Source organism: Panthera pardus, unplaced genomic scaffold, assembly GCF_024362965.1.
Source record: "Panthera pardus isolate Hobbes unplaced genomic scaffold, ASM2436296v1 HiC_scaffold_13, whole genome shotgun sequence".
NCBI classification, from domain to species: Eukaryota; Metazoa; Chordata; class Mammalia; order Carnivora; family Felidae; genus Panthera; species Panthera pardus.
In genome coordinates, this window is record NW_026526688.1 from 63284690 (window position 1) to 63304763 (window position 20074).

Here is a 20074-nt window from a genome sequence, read left to right on the forward strand (position 1 = left end):
TAGTTCAAGGTTCAGTATTAGACACCTTCCCTCCGTAAACCTTAATTACTGTTGTGTTTTGAGGTCAAGCTCTGTCTTCCACACTAACCACCAAGAGTGTACTTTGATTTCTTATAATTGATCCTTAAGCACTCAGCTCAGGAACCGATTAAATACTTGTCGAATTAGATTCCTGTTGCTCCCTTACAAGCTCGGTGGCTTTGGGTAAACTACTCAACCTCACTGAAACTTAATCTGCCCTCTGTAAGAAGGCAGAATGGTTAAACTAAGTAAGAAGAAGGCCATGCAGGGCCTGGAATCAGGGGTACAGGGGCCCATAGCTCTTATCCCTCCACTCGCCCCACCGCAAACCATTTCTGAGACATCCTATAAGGAAATTCCACTTCAACCTCAGACCAGGCCCTCCCAGGGCTTTGAAACAGGTATTACTTCCCCTTTAGGGCAGGGTGGGATCTGGCTATCGGTGAGTTTAGCAAACATTTAAGGCGATTCTTAACAAGGCTCTTTGAGAGACCGGGAACCATGTTACAAGGGATGTGTTTTGAAATAAGCCAAACCCAGAGTTTACAATTCCTGACGAGGTATGGTCTCTCCAAGCATGGTCTCTCCAAGCATGGTCTCTCACGGGGCACTGAGCGCTTAACTCCAGAGGCCACGGATCCTACCGCTCCAGTCTCCCGCACCCACATCCTCCCTCTCCCAGCTTACCTGGAGCCTCTGCTAAGGTCCCTTTATTTGCGCAGGGAGGCACAATCTGCAGGGAAATCCACATTATAAATGGGAGGGACCAGCTGAGATGACTCCACCCAGCAAACCCGGCTCCTCCTCTAAGTGGGAGGGGCGTGAAAGAGAGAAGGTGGGGGGCGTCCTATAATTATAATAAGCCCTTAAGTGTCTTTGGCCTAAGAACTTTAGAGTCTTCTTCATAATAACAATGTAGGGCAGTTTCATTCATTCATTCATTCATTCATTTTTTAAAGTAAGCTCTATGCCCAATGTAGGACCTGAAGTCACAACCCCAAGATCAAGAGTCTCCTGCTCCATGCTCCATGGACTGAGCCAGCCAGGCGCCCAGGCAATTTCTTTTATTGTTTGCATTTTTATGACTTTCAAAATGTCAAAAAGAGATTTCAACCCAGAACTGCCCAGCTGGGTTACCTGCTGAAAGATCTTCTTCCTTAAAGAAGGTTAACACTGAAGGTGTCAATATAAAGCAAGCATTGGTTCAATGTACAAACTAATTTTATTAGAAAATTATTGAGAAATAATCTGTCCTCTTTTTTTGAGATATAGACAGAGATATAACATAATTCTGAAGTGATTCTTAAGTTGTAAGACTTTGGGTGATTGTCGCATGGAGGTTCATTTCCCATTCTCTCTACTTTGTATAAGCTTTAAATTTTAAAGCTTGTAACAAGATTTTTAAAAGATTTAACTGAGGATAAAAAGGTTTTACACCTGAAAATATTTTTTGTATTCATGTGAATCCAGTATAATGTATAACAGAGTCCCATAGTAAATAATACTGTACATACATAATATTCTTCAGCTAACCTGATAAGAGATAAATCACTAAAGAAAATCTATTATTATTGGTGAATAGTGGAAGATTGTAGACAAAAAATAAAGTATTAATACCATTCATGTAGCACTGTAAAAGCACATAACCAATACTGTTTTTAAGTGAAGAGCAGGAACTAAAAAGCAAAGTCCAACATAAATTAAATGAATTCCTATACAGTACATGTGGATCAAATGAGCATATCGGTAAATTAAGCAGACTTAACTTCTTTAATGTTTTTTATTTATTTTTGAGAGAGAGAGAGAGAGAGCGCACTCGATCAGGGAAGGGGCAGAGAGAGAGGGAGGCACAGAATCCAAAGCAGGCTCCAGGCTCTGAGCAGTCAGCACAGAGCCAGATGTGGGGCTCAAACCCATGAGCCACAAGGTCATGACCTGAGCCGAACTCAGACGTTTAATCAACTGAGCCACCCAGGCGCCCCAAATTAAACAGACTTAGACCCACAAAGCAGTACTTTATAATCTTACAAAAATGCATCCAGTCTTAAAGGAAAATGAAATGCATTCAAGGAGGTACTGAATGGAGGAAGAGAGAACAGGAGTGGAGAACAAGAATGAGGGGAGATATTTAAAAACAATAAGAGTGTGGTCTTGCATTAAATGATGATAAGGTGGTCTGACTGAAGAACAAGATGAAATCCAGTTTCTCAAAAAGAGAGGGGGAAAAAAAAGTATTGGTAGCAATACTATATGCATACAAAATGATATACTTGAACAACTTACTTACAAAATTGAAATATGCTGTTTAAAAAAAAATCAAGTTTATTTCATCCTCCTCCTATGTCTTAGTTGTTTTTAAAGTGTAAAAAGGAAGCCTGTATCTATTAACATTCCCACTGATAGTGTATCATTTCCCTCACAATCCTTGCCAACTGGTTATTAAGGGTCATTTTCACTTTTGTTAATCTAATAGGAGAAATCGATGTTGGTTTAACTACCTTTTCCCTGATTACTAGTGAGTTTAAGAATTTGTTAATTTGTATTACTTTTAGGAGTTTTCTGTAGCGTCCTCATTTTTTTCTCTTTAATTTTTCTCCTTAGGTGGTATTATCGATCTTTAATTAAGCTACCTTTGTGCTGAGAGCTCAAAATTTTTCTCAGGTTGGCCTCTTTCTGGACCATCAGTCTCCTGTATGCAACCGCCCAATGGAGGCTTTCACTTGGATTTCAAACTGGCATCTCCAGATTCATGGGTACAAACAGAAATCTTTTTGCGGGGAGGGGGAGAGTGCAATTGAGTAAAGGGCAGAGAAAGAAAGAATCCCACAAAGGGCAGAGAGAGAGAGCGAGAGAGAAGCGGGGCTCACCCAAAGCGGGGCTCGTGTTTTTACCTGAAGCAGGGCTCAAGCTCACCCAATGAGGGACTAGAACTCACCCAATACTGGGCTTGAATTCACAAACTGTGAGATCATGACCTGAGCTGAAGTCAGATGCTTAACCCACTGAGCCACCCAGGAGCCCCAAAACAGAAATCTTAATTTCTGTTAATTTCTTAATTTAAAGAAATTCTGTTAAATCTTAATTTTCTTAATTTCTATCTGCCCAGAACCTGACCTTCCCCCAGGCCTCTCCATCTTAATCCAGGGAACCACTGTTCTCCTAATAGCTGAGGCAAAAACCTACTAGGCATCTCTGATTTCTCTTGTTCCTTTACTCACACCCACTCCATCAGCAGTTCCTGTTGTCCTCCCTTCAGATATATCCCTAAATTCTGTCCATGCTCCTGGGGAACCCCAGAGTACCCCTGCCCTGGGTTGCCTGGTACCTTAAAGCCCCGCACTCTTCCGAATCACAGTGTTGTCAACAGGGTGTGTGACTTTGGGAACTTGTGTTTGGCTGTATGTAGGTTCTGTGGAGGCAGAAAAGTGGAGGGCACTGGCCAAGAGCAGAACCTTAGGGAGCAAGGAGTCCTAAAGGGCAGGTAAAGGAAGAGCTGTTTGCCAAAAGAGACTGAGAAGCAGTCAGAGGAAGTCAGCACTGTCATGGGCCAGGGCTCAAGACAACATTAAAGGGACTGAAAAAGTATTCATGGACTGGGACAACAGGTCACTGATGGATGAATTAGTGCAAGCAATTTCAGTGGGGGGGGGGGGGGGGGGCGGGGGGTAGGAGGAGCCAAGGGAGATATGAAAAGGAAAGGTGGATTATAATTCTTAAAGGTAATTAGTCCTGAGCACAGAAACAAAATGTAGAGGTAGATTTGGGGGATTAATTTGCCTCTCTGAGGGTAGGTAATTGCATCTCTATTCTGCCCCTTCCCAACCTGTTGGCTAATTGCATTTAGTTCTATGGCCCAACCTATAGATTCAGAAAAATGATCAGATCTACAGTTTTCGCCCTCAGGAGTTTTTCATACTAGGCAAGGTGAGGTTTCCTGTTTTATGGATGAACTTGAATGTTTTCAATTCTATGCACTCTTAAAATTACAATACAATAAATGTGGGGATTCTAATAAAGTATAACATATTCAATGTTTAATGTTTTCTGGGAGAAAAAATAATAAATGGAGAGAAAGGGCAAGCAGTGACCATCAAAGAATGTAGAGGAGTATATCCTGGTCATCTCTTCAGGCCACACCTACTCCCTGTATGGTTTTACCCTCTCCGCAAACTTACACTGCAATCTGTCTGTTGAATGTCCCCAAAATCATGTTTCACTGTATTTCTTTATTTGTTTTTAATTTAATTTTTTATTTTTTTAAATTTACATCCAAATTAGTTAGCATATAGTGCAGCAACGATTTCAGGAGTAGATTCCTTAGTGCCCCTTACCCATTTGGCCCATCCCCCCTCCCACAAGCCCTCCAGTAACCCTCAGTTTGTTCTCCATATTTATGAGTCTCTTCTGTTTTGTCCCCTTCCCTGTTTTTATATTATTTTTTCTTTCTCTTCCCTTATATTCATCTGTTTGTTTCTTAAAGTCCTCATATGCGTGAAGTTATATGGTTTTTGTCTTTCTCTGACTGACTAATTTCACTTAGCATAATACCCTCCAGTTCAACTATTATTGATAGTGCTGCTATAAACATGGGGGTGCATGTGTCCCTTCGAAACAGCACACCTGTATCCCGTAGATAAATGCCTAGTAGTGAAATTGCTGGGTCATAGGGTAGTCCTATTTTTAGTGTTTTGAGGAACCTCCATACTGTTTTCCAGAGTGGCTGCACCAGCTTGCATTCCCACCAACAATGCAAAAGAGATCCTCTTTGTCTGCATCCTCGCCAACATCTGTTGTTGCCTGAGTTGTTAATCTTAGCCATTCTGACAGGTGTAAGGTGGTATCTCATTGTGGTTTTGATTTGTATTTCCCTGATGATGAGTGATGTTAAGCATTTTTTTGTGTGTCAGTTGGCCATCTGGATGTCTTCCTTGTAGAAGTGTCTATTCATGTCTTTTGCCCATTTCTTCACTGGATTATTTGGTTTTTGGGTGTTGAGTTTGAGAATTTCTTTGTAGGTTTTGGATACTAACCCTTTATCTGATATGTCGTTTGCAAATATCTTCTCCCATTCTGTCAGTTGCCTTTTAGTTTTGCTGATTGTTTCCTTCACTGTACAGAAGCTTTTTATTTTGATGAGGTCCCAGTAGTTCATTTTTTTGTTTCCCTTGCCTCTGGAGATGTGTTGAGTAAGAAGTTGCTGTGGCCAAGATTAAAGAGGTTTTGCCTGCTTCCTCCTCGAGGATTTTGATGGCTTCCTGTCTCACATTTAGGTCTTTCATCCATTTTGACTTTATTTTTGTGTATGTTGTAAGAAAGTGGTCCAGGTTCATTCTTCTGAATGTCACTGTCCAGTTTTCCCAGCACCACTTGCTGAAGAGACTGTCTGTCTTCCATTGGATATTCTTTCCTGCTTTGTCAAAGATTAGTTGGCCATACGTTTGTGGATCCATTTCCAGGTTCTCTATTCTGTTCCATTGATCTGAGTGTCTGCTCTTGTGCCAGTACCATACTGTCTTGATGATTGCAACTTTGTAGTATAGCTTGAAGTCTGGGATTGTGATGCCTCCTGCTTTGGTTTTCTTTTTCAAGATCGCTTTGGCTATTCAGGGTCTTTTCTGGCTCCATACAAATTTTAGGATTATTTGTTGTAGCTCTGTGAAGAATGCTGGTGTTACTTTGATAGATACACTGAATATGTAGATTGCTTTGGGTAGTATCGACATTTTTAACAATATTTGTTCTTCCTATGCAGGAGCAGGGAATATTTTTCCATTTTGTTGTGTCTTCTTCAATTTCTTTCATAAGCTTTCTATAGTTTTCAGTGTATAGATTTTTCACCTCTTTGGTTAGATTTATTCCTAGGTATTTTATCCCCTAGGTATATAGGATTGACTCCTTGATTTCTCTTTCTGTCACTTCATTGTTGGTGTATAGGAATGCAACTGATTTCTGTGCATTGATTTTATATCCTGGGACTTTGCTGAATTCATGGATCAGTTCTAGCAGTTTTTGGTGGAATCTTTTGGGTTTTCCATATAGATTATCATGTCATCTGTGAAGAGTGAAAGTTTGACCGCCTCCTGGCCGATTTGGATGCCTTTTATTTCTTTGTGTTGTCTGATTGCAGAGGCTAAGACTTCCAATGCTATGTTGAAGAACAGTGGTGAGAGTGGACATCCCTGTCTTGTTCCTGACAGGGGGAAAACTCTCAGTTTTTCCCCATTGAGGGTGGTATTAGCATTGGGTCTTCATATATGGCTTTTATGATCTCGAGGTATGCTCCTTCTATCCCAACTTTCTTGAGGGTTTTTATCAAAAAAGCATGCTATAGTTTGTCAAATGCTTTCTCTGCATCTGTTGAGAGGATCATATGGTTCTTGTCCTTTCTTTTATTGATGTGATGAATCACATTAATTGTTTTGTGGATATTGAGCCAGCCCTGCATCGCAGGTGTAAATCCCGCTTTGTCGTGGTGAATAAAATTTTTAATGTATTGTTGGATCCGGTTGGCTAATATCTTGTTGAGGATTTTTGCATCCATGTTCATCCAAGAAAATTGGTCTATAGTTCTCCTTCTTAGTGGGGTCTCTGTCTGGTTTTGGAAATCAAGGTAATGCTGGCTTCATAGAAAGAGTTTGGAAGTTTTCTTTCCATTTCTTTTTTTTGGAACAGTTTCAAGAGAATAGGTGTTAACTCTCCGTTAAATGGTAGAATTCCCCTGTAAAGCCATCTGGCCCTGGACTCTTGCTTTTTGGTAGATTTTTGATGACTAATTCGATTTCCTTACTGGTTATGGGTCTGTTCAAATTTTCTATTTCTTCCTGTTACAGTTTTGGTGGTGTATATGTTTCTAGGAATTTGTCCATTGCTTCTAGATTACCCATTTTATTGGCATATAATTGCTCATAATATTCTCCATCCAAGAATGTAGAGGAGTATATCCTGGTCATCTCTTCAGGCCACACGTACTCCCGGTGTGGTCTTACTCTCTGCAGAGACTTACACTGCAATCTGTCTGTTGAATGTCCATGTTTTGCTATAGGTAACCAATATTTTTTTTCTGATTCTATATGATTCCGATCATGTCCTGCCAAATATTAGCTTATCAACCATGGACAAGTTTCTTATAACTTCCTCGAGTCTTGTTTTTCTCATCTGTATTATGAAAACATGTACACATATTATCTGGAATATTAATACTATTGTTACGATAATATCATAGTTTAAAAATACCTAAACACAGACACACAAAAATTAAATAATTCCATTATCCAGAAATAATCTTATTCTGAATATACAGACATATTTTTCTGTATGGCAAGAACTGGACAAACTATTGGCATGGACACTCCATTCCAATAACTTCACTCAAGACTTGACCAAACTTTGGGGCACCTGGGTGGCTCAGTCGGTTAAGTGTCCGACTTTGTCTCAGGTCATGATCTCACAATTGATGAGTTTGAGCCCCACGTGGGGCTCTGTGCTGACAGCTCAGACCCTGGAGCCTGCTTCACATTCTGGGTCTCCCTCTCTCTCTGCCCATACCCCGCGCATGCTCTGTCTCTCTCTGTCTCAAAAATAAATAAAACATTTAAAAAAAAAAAGACTTGACCAGATTTTAACTTGACTTCTAGCAGCTTCTGGCCCTGTACGGGGGGGATGCCCTCTTTGAGTGACTGTTCAAAAAAGCCGAAGGTTGTAAAATCTTCCCCAATCCAAGGATTGTTTTAGAATATTTTGTTGTATTTTCTTGTACATAGATATAAATGCTGTTAAAAAATACATCTTTCTACATTCTTCCTTTAGCTTCCAGACAAGGCAGAAAGGAGATGAGTTTCACCCCTGTCCCTGAATCCTTGTCAATCAGGAAGGTTAAACCATTTACCACAATCAGCGTACATGGTGGGGGGAGTAAGAAGTAACAATGGACTCCCATTCAAACAGCTTGCTTTTTCTATAATCCCAGTCAGCCTAAGGCAGTGATTGTAGGTGCCCTGGGTGTGGGGAGGAAGGAAAGAGGGAGTGGAGACAAGACGGGAGGGATATGTGGCCAAAGTGTGCAGGAAGGAAAAAACTGCAGCTGATTTGATCAAGAGAGTGAGGCAGGAGCCAGGATAGAACGTCTTCTCGCCCACGGAGATAAATCAGGGTGGGCCAGGCAGCTTGTCAAGGTAAGTATACACTTCAGTTGCCTTCGGACATCTTCAGATTCCCTCTGCAGGTTAAGTCTCCGTCCTTTCCCTCCAGGGGTCAAAGATCTTCCCTCTAAAAGGTCATTGTTTTCCTAAGTGCCCTGGGTTGTTTCTTGTGGCAACATTTCACGGGTTCCTTTTCCCAACAATTATGGCACCTTAGCATAGGTTGGCTCTGGTCAGACGGAGTTGGATGAAGTCAGTCCCTGCTTCCATGAAGTTTTATCGTCCATGAGGGAGTTTGTAATCTAGTCTCAGGATAGGCACTACCTGAGCCACCGCACTGTGTGTGCTGCGTGCTAGGTGCCACAGAACAGTAGACTGGACAGCAGGTGACAGGCTCCCGTTACTAGCATGAAGGACCCCTGAATTCCTCCCTGGGGAGGGGACTAAAGCCAAGTGAAGTCCAGTCTCAGCAGCAATTATCCCGGCCAAGGGGACAGGACATCCACTCCAGGCGCGGTGAACAAATGAAGGGAGATCGGGGCAGAAAAGGGCCCGGGGTGGGGGTGGGGGTGGGGGGACGCAAAGGCAAGAAGGCCAGTTTGTGTGGAGCGCTGACCAGAGGGCCCGGCAAAGGGGCAGGTGGCGTAGGTGGGGCAGGCGGCCTGCTGAAGTTCAGATGCTGGGAGTCGTGCAGGCCAGAGCAGGCAGTCAGAGGGGCTTCCCAGGCGTCCCCAGGAGAGCGTGCCAGAATGCGAGCACAGAGCGCAGCGGAGGGACGGAGGGACGGCTGGATATCTGACAGACCGGCTGTGGGGAGTCAAGCAGAGAAAGCAGAGAAGCCGTGAGGTTTTTGCTGGAGCTGTTTAGAGAAAGGGGTTCCCTGGACCGAGGGAGAAGACTCGGGGAGGAGCAGGTCCCGAGGAGGGCAGATCTGGGAAGGGCGGGGAGACTTATTCTGATGATGCCGGGTAGTGCCTGAGGTATGCAGTGGGGTGGAGAACCTTCCAAACTTCCTCCTCCTCACCTGCGTCTGGGTGTTTACTGAGGAGTCAGCTGAGGCTCACGGAGGTGATGGAGCCTTCCCAAGGAGGCAGATGATAAAGGGGAGCCAGGATTTATTTACTGGCAAAGATTTATGAAGGCCCGTTATGAATCAGAAACCAAGCCAAGGGCCTGTGAATACAATGATTAAATTTCTTTAATGTTTTATTTATTTTTGAGAGACAGAGACAGAGACAGAGAGAGCAGGAGCGGGGAGGGGCAAAGAACGAGGGAGAATCTGAAGCAGGGTCCAGGCTCTGAACTCTCAGCACAGACTCAAACAGCCCCACAAACGGTGGGGCTCAAACCCACAAACGGTGGTCATGACCTGAGCCCAAGTTGAAGCTTAACAGGCTGAGCCTCCCAGGCGCCCCCTCCCAACTTCTTTCTTTAAAAAATTTAAGCCACAGGGGTGCCTGGGTGGCTCAATTGGTTAAGCCTCCAACTTTGGCTCGGGTCATGATCTCAGGGTTAGTGGGTTCAAGACCCACGTCCGGCTTTCTGTTGTCAGTGAGGAGCCCACTTTAGATCTTCTGCCCGCCCCCCCCCCCCCCAACCATCTCTGCCCCTTCCTAGCTCAGGCGCACACACTATTTCCTCTCTCCGTTTCTCTCAAAAATAAACATTAAAAAAAAAAAAAAATTAAACCATAGCCAAACGCTGAAAGAATAGTATAACAAACACCTTTTAACAATTTAAGAATAATTTGTGACATTTGTAAGTATATTTCACCACAATACTTAAGCATAAACCTCCTAAGAATGAGATATTCTACTAAATGGGGTACCATTATCATAAACATCAAAATTAATAAAAATTCCACTATTATTATAAGTGTTCGGTTTTAAAGCCTCTCCAGTAGTCTCCCAAATGTCATTGTACCTTCCCCCCCAACCCTCGATCCATTAAGGTTAGTGCATTGCACTGGGTCGGTATGTTTCCGCGGTCTCTTTGAATCTGGAACAATTTTCCTGCCCCTTTTATCTTTTCAAGAGAACTTCACTTTTTGAAAAGTCCAGCCTAATTGCCTTTTAGGGTGTAAAAGAATTTCAATCTAAAATGGAACTGGAAGGGCGCCTGGGTGGCTTAGTCGTCAGTTAACTGTTTAACCGTAATGATCTCACGGTTCTGGAGTTCAAGCCCTGCACTGGTCTCTGTGCTGACATCTCAGAGCCTGGAGCCTGCTTCGGATTCTGTGTCCCTCTCTTGCTCTGCCCCTTCTCTGCTCATTCTCGTTCTCTGTCTCTCTGTCTCTCTGTCTCTCTCTCTCTCTCTCTCTCTGTAAGGGTTAAATTGTAGTGTTGGGCTAGCCTGTAGCCTTAACAAATAACAGCTTTGTTTTAACAGTGTAGATTAAGAGATAACAGCCTTGTCTTCTCAATCAAGGGAACAAAAGTTCAAGGAAAGTCAGCTGGATTAGTGTTTGATTGGATTGGGACAAGGGCACGTCTGAACTGTTTCCACCCCCATCTGGGGACTATTTCTTTGTTTTGTTCCCAGGTGTTGATAAGACTATGTGGTCAGCTGTAAAAACTCTGTACCCCGGCTGTTTGGGACCCCACTCTGGTCAAGAGCGTGGGTCCCGATCCGTTGGCCTTGCCTCTCATTGTAATAAACGTTGTTGTGACTGTCACTGGCGCCCGTAGCATTGTGTTTCAGGAGTCGTGTGGATGCAACACTCTCAAGAATAAACATTTTAAAAAAACTTTTTGAAAATTAAAAAATAAAATAAAATGGAACTGGATGATACAAACTGGAAAATGGAAAACCGTCCTCAGGAAAACAAAACTTCAGGACTGAGAGGCTATTTTCCCATAAATGCCTGATTTACAGAAAACTGATAATATTGGCATTTTCTTACATTATAGGCAGTTGCTCAGGGGTTGCCTCATATCAACCTTGGGAAGTCTTGTTTAGGGTTTTCAGAGACATGAACAAGAAATGACCCAGGTTGGGTTGATCTCACAAAATAAACTGAATTGGGCTTTGTTTTATGACTGGACTGGTTTCCTCTGCTTGGGGAATTTTCAAAGCCCTCCTGTGTCTTTCATTTTCACAGACTCTAACAAAACTCACTCTTCTTCACATTTCCTGCCCGTAAATACAGCCCACCCAAACCCTCAACAGGTTTGCCTTAGCTTGCTATAATTTGTATGTACCAAACTGCAATTCCTTGCTATTCCCAAATAAACTCATCTTTTTGACAATTTTGAATTTGCTCTGGTTTACCTCTTTCTGTAAGTCAGCAAAGTGGACCACATTCTTGATTGACTGATGATTTCCTCATGGCATTCTTCAGTCCCTCTATACCCTGTATTTCCTGTAAATTGAAAATTAGCTCTAGAGGCTTAATTCAGGTTAAGCATATTTGGAAACAATATAGCGCAGATTACACTGCGATCTTGTTAAAGTTCCGTGTACCTTCTGTATGTGTGTGTGCACTGTACTACCTTTGCACACTTTTCTATTGGGGTTTTGATCATTTGCTTCTCAGTCTAAGGCCAGTCTATATTCCAATACTAACCTGAGTTAGTTATAGATGAGTTTACACTCCCCTACTGATCTTCAGGTCATTGTCAATAAATGCAAGGGCAAGAGATAGATTATAAAAAAAACAACTCTCACCAACCATGGAGAGACACATTGTGGCCAACTGTATATCAATGTGTGAATGAATAAACAATTAGAGGTGTATCTGTGCAATGGAATGCTATCAGCAATAAAAAGGAATAAATGATTGACTCGCACAATTCCAAATGGAGAAGCCAGAAAGAAGAGCATATATGATTTCATTTCTTGGTATTCTGTAGATAGGCTGTCTCTGGTGAATGAGTAACAAATAAAGTTATATGTAATTTATTATATTTATATACATTTTTCTTGCCTTTATTTTAGCCAAATCATTGTTATCAAGATATGCACATTTGTTTTTTATTAACAGTAGTGCCTTTTTATTTTTTATTTTTTATTTTTTAATTTTTTTTAACGTTTATTTATTTTTGAGACAGAGAGAGACAGAGCATGAACGGGGGAGGGGCAGAGAGAGAAGGAGACACAGAATCAGAAGCAGGCTCCAGGCTCTGAGCCATCAGCCCAGAGCCCGACGCAGGGCTCCAACTCACGGACCGCGAGATCGTGACCTGAGCTGAAGTCGGACGCTTAACCGACTGAGCCACCCAGGCGCCCCAACAGTAGTGCCTTTTAAACAATTTTTCTTAAATGCCTGTTCTCAGAGTTGCATGCTTTAGAAATTCAATTGAGGGGTGCCTGGTGGTTCAGTTGGTTGAGTGTCAGACTTTGGCTCAGGTTGCGATCTCATGGTTTCTGGGACTGAGCCCCACATTGGGCTTTCTGCTGTTATCATGGAGCCTGCTTCAGATGCTTTCTTCTTTTTCTCTCTGCCCCACCCCCACTCATGTGTGTGGACTTCATATTTCCACTTTGGTGGGGGGGGGAGGGGGAAACATGGCGTCTGCTCCTCTGTCTGAGTTAAGGTTTTGAATTAGGTTTTCCATTTCTGCCTTCTACTGGCACCTTACCTCTTCTGCCTTCCCCTCCCCCTGCTGTTTCTGCACCAACTTGGGTGTGGTCTACATTTCTGGTTCCTATACCCTCCTCAGTGCCTCAGGCCCCATTGGCTCCTCCTCCCATCCTCGAGGTTAAGGAGTAAAGTGCACCCCCTTGGACATCTAGGTCTTTTCCAAATAGAATAAATCGCTAAAGCTTTGATTACTGAACATAGGTTTGTGTTTTTAACTTCTTATTGCAGAGAAATTACGGCTATTTGGACCTATTGGAAAAACATGCTTTGTACTTAATTGGTTCATGAATTTACCATCTAAAAAAGTTCTGGTGTAAACACCTCTCGGTTACTAAGTCCTCAATTGGAGACTAAGGTTTTGTAAGAGTTAAAATTCTGCTAAGTGTACTTAAGACAAATGGAAATAAGGAAAGCAACCCTGTATGTAGGAAAGTAATGTAATGCCCCCGATTTCGAATCCGAGAGACCACCAAGGAGCCAATACCGATGCAAACGCACGAGGGTTTATTTACAAGCTCGAGCTTGGGCCCAAGTATACCCGACACAGCGGAGCAGGGACTTGGACCCCTAGGCTAAGAGGTGTAGCAGTTTTATAGGGGCCAGTGACCAATGAGATTGTAACACACACAGAAAGTTGCGTAGTCATGTCAGTCCACACGCAGGTGGCCAAATGAATTACAATTTACCCCAGAGTAACTGTTTGAACTAGCCTGTCACTCTGGTCAGAATTGGTGCGCAAGTTTGGCGGGCACAAGGTGGGGTTTAAGAATTGGCAATTAGGGGTTCCACATTCCTATTTGAGCCGGTTTCCAGTAAGGGTGTGCTCAGAGGCTTGACTAGGGTGGGGGAGTGTCTTAAGCAATAAGTAGGTCATGTGGGGGTTATGCATGAGATAGTGGGTGTAGCACAAAATGGAGTTAGTCTTGCTCTGCTTGTCCAGGGGTAGGGGATTTTTGTTAAATTCCTTGGGTCCCACAGTAGGAGGTATGTAAGAAAGATATAAGGAATGGAAATACATTTTTGTTGAGGGTAGAAGAAAGTAATTCTGTCTTCAATGAGACTGGTTATTTGGAGAGAAATGGCTTTGGGACAAAGTTTGAAGGCAAAGGAAAGTTGTAGAAGGTTCATGAAGGGAAATCTTTGGAAAGGAATTTTATGTGTGGTCATGATGGACTAAGGTTGAGATGAATAGGATTTTAAAAGTACACTGGTGTAAGGTTGAAATTCTGCTTTTCTCTCTGCTCAAATGACAAAGTTTTCTTGGATTGTTGATCTGCTCTTGATAAGACAATGCAAACAAAGGTTTGTCTTCCAGGAAAACCAAAGTTTCAGGTTTCATCTTTATCAGGTCTTTGATTACTTAGTTAAAACTTCTCAATGTTAAAGGAGCTAGGTTTTGGTAACAACTATATAATGCTATACATTCACCTTTAGGATCTTTTATTGCCACCTTGGTTGAATAAATAAAGTTTTAAGATTTGTAATGATCTGTAATCCTATTTAGGATGTAATTATAACTTCCTAAGGTTTTAACAATCTTCCCAGGATTTAAATGGTAAAGGAAGTCTTTTTGACCAGTTAGGCCCTTTTATTTGGGATGCTAAGTTACTTGGAAACTCACTGTCGTACAACGGTAAACCTTAGGTTGTATTGCACAGGTTAATGCTGTAACTGCCCAAATATATATGCAATTCCTAAAGTTTTAATGTTTTGGTATAAGGTCATCACTTAATATTCTGATTACTTGAAGTGTTATGTGTCACAGAAATAACAGAATTTCTTTGTCAATTGCATCATAATGAACTCTCATCAGATCTTTAACAATGTCTATTTCTGAGATTTTGTCATTTGCAATTGTTCTTATTCTCTCACAAAATGTGTTTCTTATTCAAGGAGATTTATAAAAAGGACTTTGTGGACAAATACAGGTATTCGACATCTTTAAGATTAATACTAAAATGGGTAAGAATTTCCAGAACTAAAAATCTGCATTCAAATTGAACAAGAATTAGGAACATGGGATTAAATGAACTGAGGAAGATTATAGTTTTGTGGTTCTTTTTGAAAATATTGCTGGTTCTCTAATGTTTGCTCTTTTAGATTAAGGAAACTTTCTCTTAAGATATCTATGATATACAGAAATGTCATAAAGTATTCATTTGTAAACTGAAGCATTTATCTTTTCTCTCTACATAACTTCCCTGAAATTCAAAAACTCTCAGTGAGTATTCTTTCTTTCATGGCAATTACAATTGTTTGCATAAGTTCATTAAGAATCTGTTCATCTTGTACCAGGTCACCATTGGATATACTGGTTATTTTACCAAGGCTTTGACAGGAATGTCATATTTGAGAGTGACATTCATAGACACAGATATGAGCAGACAGCTTTAAGGAACTAAGGTTGGCTTTATGAAACATGGAGCCATAAAGAGCCTTGGAAATGCTGGCCTGATACCTTGCTTACAGAGTTCCCAGCAGCCTTACCAGGTGAGTAAAGAAGGTCACTTCCTGGCAGTTGCAGGAACCTCAGGATATCTTGGGGACCTCATGAACAGGAATTCGCCCAATTCTACAGGTATTGCAGGCCTGTCTGATGGCAAGTATTTGGCTTGGCTTCTGGCCTCAAGAGGCTACTAAAAGTTCAACCCGGAGATTCCTTATAAAAGGTTCCAGGAAAGGAAACTTTAAAAGATCCTCATGATCGATCGCTATTCTTGCTGAGCTTATGTAAATGATGAGACCAGGTTTGTTAAGACTGGACTTGTTCAACTGAAGGTTGATGGGGGGGTGGGAGGGAGGGGAGGGTGGGTGATGGGCATTGAAGAGGGCACCTTTTGGGATGAGCACTGGGTGTTGTATGGAAACTAATTTGAGAATAAATTTCATATAATAAAAAAAAAAGACTGGACTTGTTCTACAAATGCATTGGCCTCAATTTGGCTATCTCTGGAAAGGGTTTTTTTTTCTAGAGAAAAACTATATTTCAACAATGCACCATTATGGATGTTAAATTCTAGTTATGATTGTCTTTAAATGTTTGTTGTTTACCTGAACTAGACAACTTGAGGTAAACTTCAGAAAATTGTCACCGTATTTCATGTGTAAGCAATCTTCTGTGCTTGTTATTCTGTGGGGATAATAATAAGACCCCATGGGCATATGATTATTTAAATAACTGGGAAACAGGATGGATCTCTAAATATGCAAACCGTATCTTCCCTAAACCTGATCTGACAGTTACCAGAAATCCGCCCCTTTCAAAGACTTGGAGGTGGACTTTACAGACATATAACCAAATAGAGGATTTAGTTTCAGGTATCACCCCAAGGGTCCAGCACTCCAGAGTTAAGAAGGCCAACTCAGAGGAGCCCTCAGCCTGACTAAGTGATCCAGATCCAGTCAACCCGCTTAACCTGACCCTCAAAAGGACACTGGCCCTTGGGATCTCCAGCCCTGCTCCAGCCACACCCCGGAAGCTGGCTGGCCTGCGTTCAGCAGAAGCTTGAGGAATCAACGTGTGGACTGAGCCCAGGGGTTCGGATGCAACTCTGCCAGCTCTTGCCCCTTACTGGTATCATAGCCCTGATCTTGCTTCTTGCTGTTGGGCTAATAGAGACTGCACCAACAAACTAGGACATGGAACCGATGGCAGACTCCCTGGTAACCTGACAAAGCCAACTAAACTCCCTGGCGGCAGTGACCCTCCAAAACAGGCAAGCCCTCAACCTCCTCACTTCAGAAAAAGGAGGGACTTGTATCTTTCTGGGGGAGGAATGTTGCTATTTTGTAAAGAAATCAGGAATAGTCAGGACTAAGGTTAAAGAACTCAAGGAAAGAATTCAACGTAGACAACAGGAAAATATCGGTCAATGGAGAGGATGGGATCTCACACACCGGGCATCCTGGCTCCCTGCCCTGGAAGGGCCCCTCCTTTCCATAATTTTACTTGTGACCATCGGCCCCTGTATACTAAATACCCTGCTACGTTTTATTGAAAACACTGTTGCTCGCCAAATTTAGCCCTCCGAGGGTACTAACCCGTAGAGCTAAAAAGTGATGCTTAATAAAAGATTTTAAAAATGGCATTGGGGCGCCTGGGTGGCTCAGTCGGTTGAGTGTCCGACTCCAGCTCAAGTCATGATTTCACAGTCTGTGAGTTTGAGCCCTGCGTTGGGCTCTGTACTGACAGCTCAGAGCCTGGAGCCTGCTTCGGATTCTGCGTCTCCCTGTCTCTCTGCCCCTCCCCTGCTCATGCTCTGTCTCTCTCTGTCTCAAAAATAAAATAAAATAAAATAAAATAAAATAAAATAAAATAAAATAAAATAAATAAAATCAAAATGGCATATAAATAAATAAAATAAAATAAAATAAAGTAAAATGGCATCAAAGGGGGGAATGTTGGGAAAATGAATACAGTTTTACACCATAAGATGGCCGATGGGACTAAAACAAACTCTCTCTCTAGCTTAGAGACCCCTCTTCCGGGTTCTTCTTGCCCTGTTTGCCTCGCACAAAACCCCCCACAGATATGGAAGCTGAATATAAATTACCCTCCCTCCTTCATTCAGAGCTCAGATCTTTGGAGAAATGGTCTCCTCCGAGCCCGCTGCTGTTAAATAAATCTCTGATCCACCAAGATCTCCGAGTGCCGCTTGGTTTTTCCACCAGCATTCTGACCTGGTTCTGTAACAGAGGGGCAGAGAGAGAGGGAGAGAGAGAATCCCAAGCAGGCTCTGAGATGTCAGGACAAAACCCGAAACGGAGCTCAATCTCACCAATCGTGAGATCATGACCTGAGTCAAAATCAAGAGTTGGATACTTAACCGACTGAACCACCCAGGTGCCCCTAAATCAAATAAACATTAAAAAAAAAAAAATCTTTTTGATGCAATACAGAAGAAATATAACAGGCAATCTCACATCAAATGTCCCTAGGAATATTTGATTTCCCTTGAGTCCAGTGCCTGATGGCTATCTTTGGCTTGGACATACATCTCTAGTCCAATAATTTTGGGTAGATATCATCAACTACATGAAGCATGACACATAACATAGAAGAGCCTGTGGGTGGATCAGACACAGAGAAACTTATGACTATGCTCAGTACATACAGTTATAATGGGACCAGATTAGATTGTGAGCACCTTGAGGATGGGGATTAAAAAATGTTAGGCATCTCTATATCCTGAACAGGGTTTGGCACTAGTAAATGCTCAATAATCATGGAAAAACCAATCACCCACTGAGCTAAGAGTCACTGCACTACCCTTACTCATACCAAATCGGTATTTATCATCAGTGAAAACAGGACCGAAATAGAGATTTGCTTATCGCCCATTACCATTTTCTACCCAAGTTTCCAGTGTGTGTTTCCCTCATCTTCCAACTAATAGTTTCTGTTATCATTTTTTATCTTCATTTGAAATTGTCCTATTGTAAGTGCTTTTTATTTCCAGCTATCTTAAATGCAATCTGGAAGGTGGCAGAGAACAATCATAATTGAGCCAACAAACAAGTGGAGGCAGAGGAGAAAAGGTGGCCCCATTTGGAGGGGAAGGAACACAAGGAGGGGCCAGCAGGTCACTAAAACCCTCTCAAGGTGGTCTTTTGGCTCAGCTCTGGGTTCCTCTTTGCTCTCCAGAATGTCCATGGGGAAAAGAAATACAAGTTGTATTAATAAAAAGAGTAAATGATCAAGAAAGAAAAAATTGAGGGGTGTTATATTCACTGATAGTTGTCCAATATTCCACCCAGTGTCCATAAATTACAGAAAGAGAATGAAGCCCACTCTCAATTCATCCTTCAAGATCCCTTACCGCACAGATGGTAAGAGGTTTAGGGTCCCGCCCCACACAGAAGTAAGGCTTTAGTACTTGAGAAAACGCATCGGTGAACGAATGCATGTGAGACCTGTTGTTCAAACTGTGAAAGGAAATCTCCCCCAACTCACAGTCCAGATAAACGCCCACCCCTCTGGGCTTTTCCTTCAACACAAGAGTGACAGGAACAGCCAGCCCCTTGTGCCACATAGGCACCATCCTGCAGCTGAACTGTCCAGCGTCTGTTCTGTCCTGACAGGGGCCGCTGTCCCTTCCACGGCCCACTCGCTCTTGTCACCCAGCTGCACCTCCCAGTAGTGTCGGCCCCCGTCGAAGCCCTCGGAACCCAGGACGACGGGATCCGTCAGAAGTCTCTTTGGATGCTGAGGGACGCTTGGCCTTTCCCTCACGAATGTCACAGACGTCCTATCCTCAGACACAAGCAGATGAGGATGTGCTGTTTCAGGATCCAGGGTAACTTCTCGTCGGAACCTCTGTATGATCTTCTGCAGAGCCAAGTACTGCGGGGGGAGACTGCAGCCTTCTCTCCTTAACTGGAAAGAGTAGAGAGCTGGGGGCTCCTGGTGCTCACACCGGCCACGGACACCCCCGAGGCCCGTCAGCAGCTTCACCTCTGACATCACACTCCTCTCGGCCACCTCCTTCAGGAGACCTCGGAGGGTGGAAACGTGGTCTGAAAACACCGTTATGTTTGCACAGAGTTTCTGCTGAATGTCCTTCTCCTCTTCGGCCAGCCTCGACAGAACTGCCTCTTGCTGCCGGTCTACAGACCGGTTCAGGTGCTCAAACTCAGAGGCTAACTTCTGTCTGTGGCATTGCACCTGCTCTCCCAGCTCTAAGAGTCTCCTGTCTTGGGTGGCTACCAGCTGCTGCACGACTGCCAGCTGCCTCTTCAGGGGCTCCACGTAACTGCCGAGCCTTTGCCTGTGCTGGGAGGCGGCCTCCTCCGCGGGCCTCACCCGGTGGCCCCGGTGGTCAGGGGGCCGCACGCACGCGGGACACAACACCTGTAGGTCCTCCTCACAGAAGAGGGTCAGGACCCGGTTGTGCTTCTCGCACAGATGCCTCTCGTCCCGCCTCCCCCTCTTGCTCCTGCTGATGTGGAGGAGCTTGGCGACGTCGATCACCCTTCCCAGCTGGGCGTTGCTCCTCAAGTGCCTCTCTCGGCCTGGGTGGCGGCAGACGGGGCAAGGGAAGCTGTCGCTGAGATCAGCCCAGGATTGCCGGATGCAGCAGCGACAGAAGTTGTGCCCACATTCGGTGGTGACGGGGTCTCTCAGGTAGTCCAGACAGATGGGGCAGTTGGCTTGTGCCTGGAGTCCTGCCAGGGCTGACGACGCTGCCATTGGGCCGAGATAAACGTCTTTCTGGACCGACGTGGCTCTTCTGGAGGTGGTGCCCTGCGGGAGTCCTCCAGTGAGAGGCAGACACACCCTCAGATTTTACTGTCCTTTCCTGTCCTGGATGTCCTTTGGTCAAAGGAGGGCAGC

At 43.3% G+C, this 20074-nt stretch overlaps 1 protein-coding gene across 1 annotated transcript; it reads right to left on the reverse strand.

Annotated features, from left to right (window-relative positions):
* Positions 1-18539: 18539 nt before the first annotated feature.
* On the reverse strand, positions 18540-19930 carry LOC109262167 (tripartite motif-containing protein 75-like). Its single transcript, XM_019440574.2, is given in 3 exon segments — positions 18540-18755; positions 18757-18838; positions 18840-19930. Coding segments are annotated over 3 exon segments (1389 nt in total).
* Positions 19931-20074: the final 144 nt, after the last annotated feature.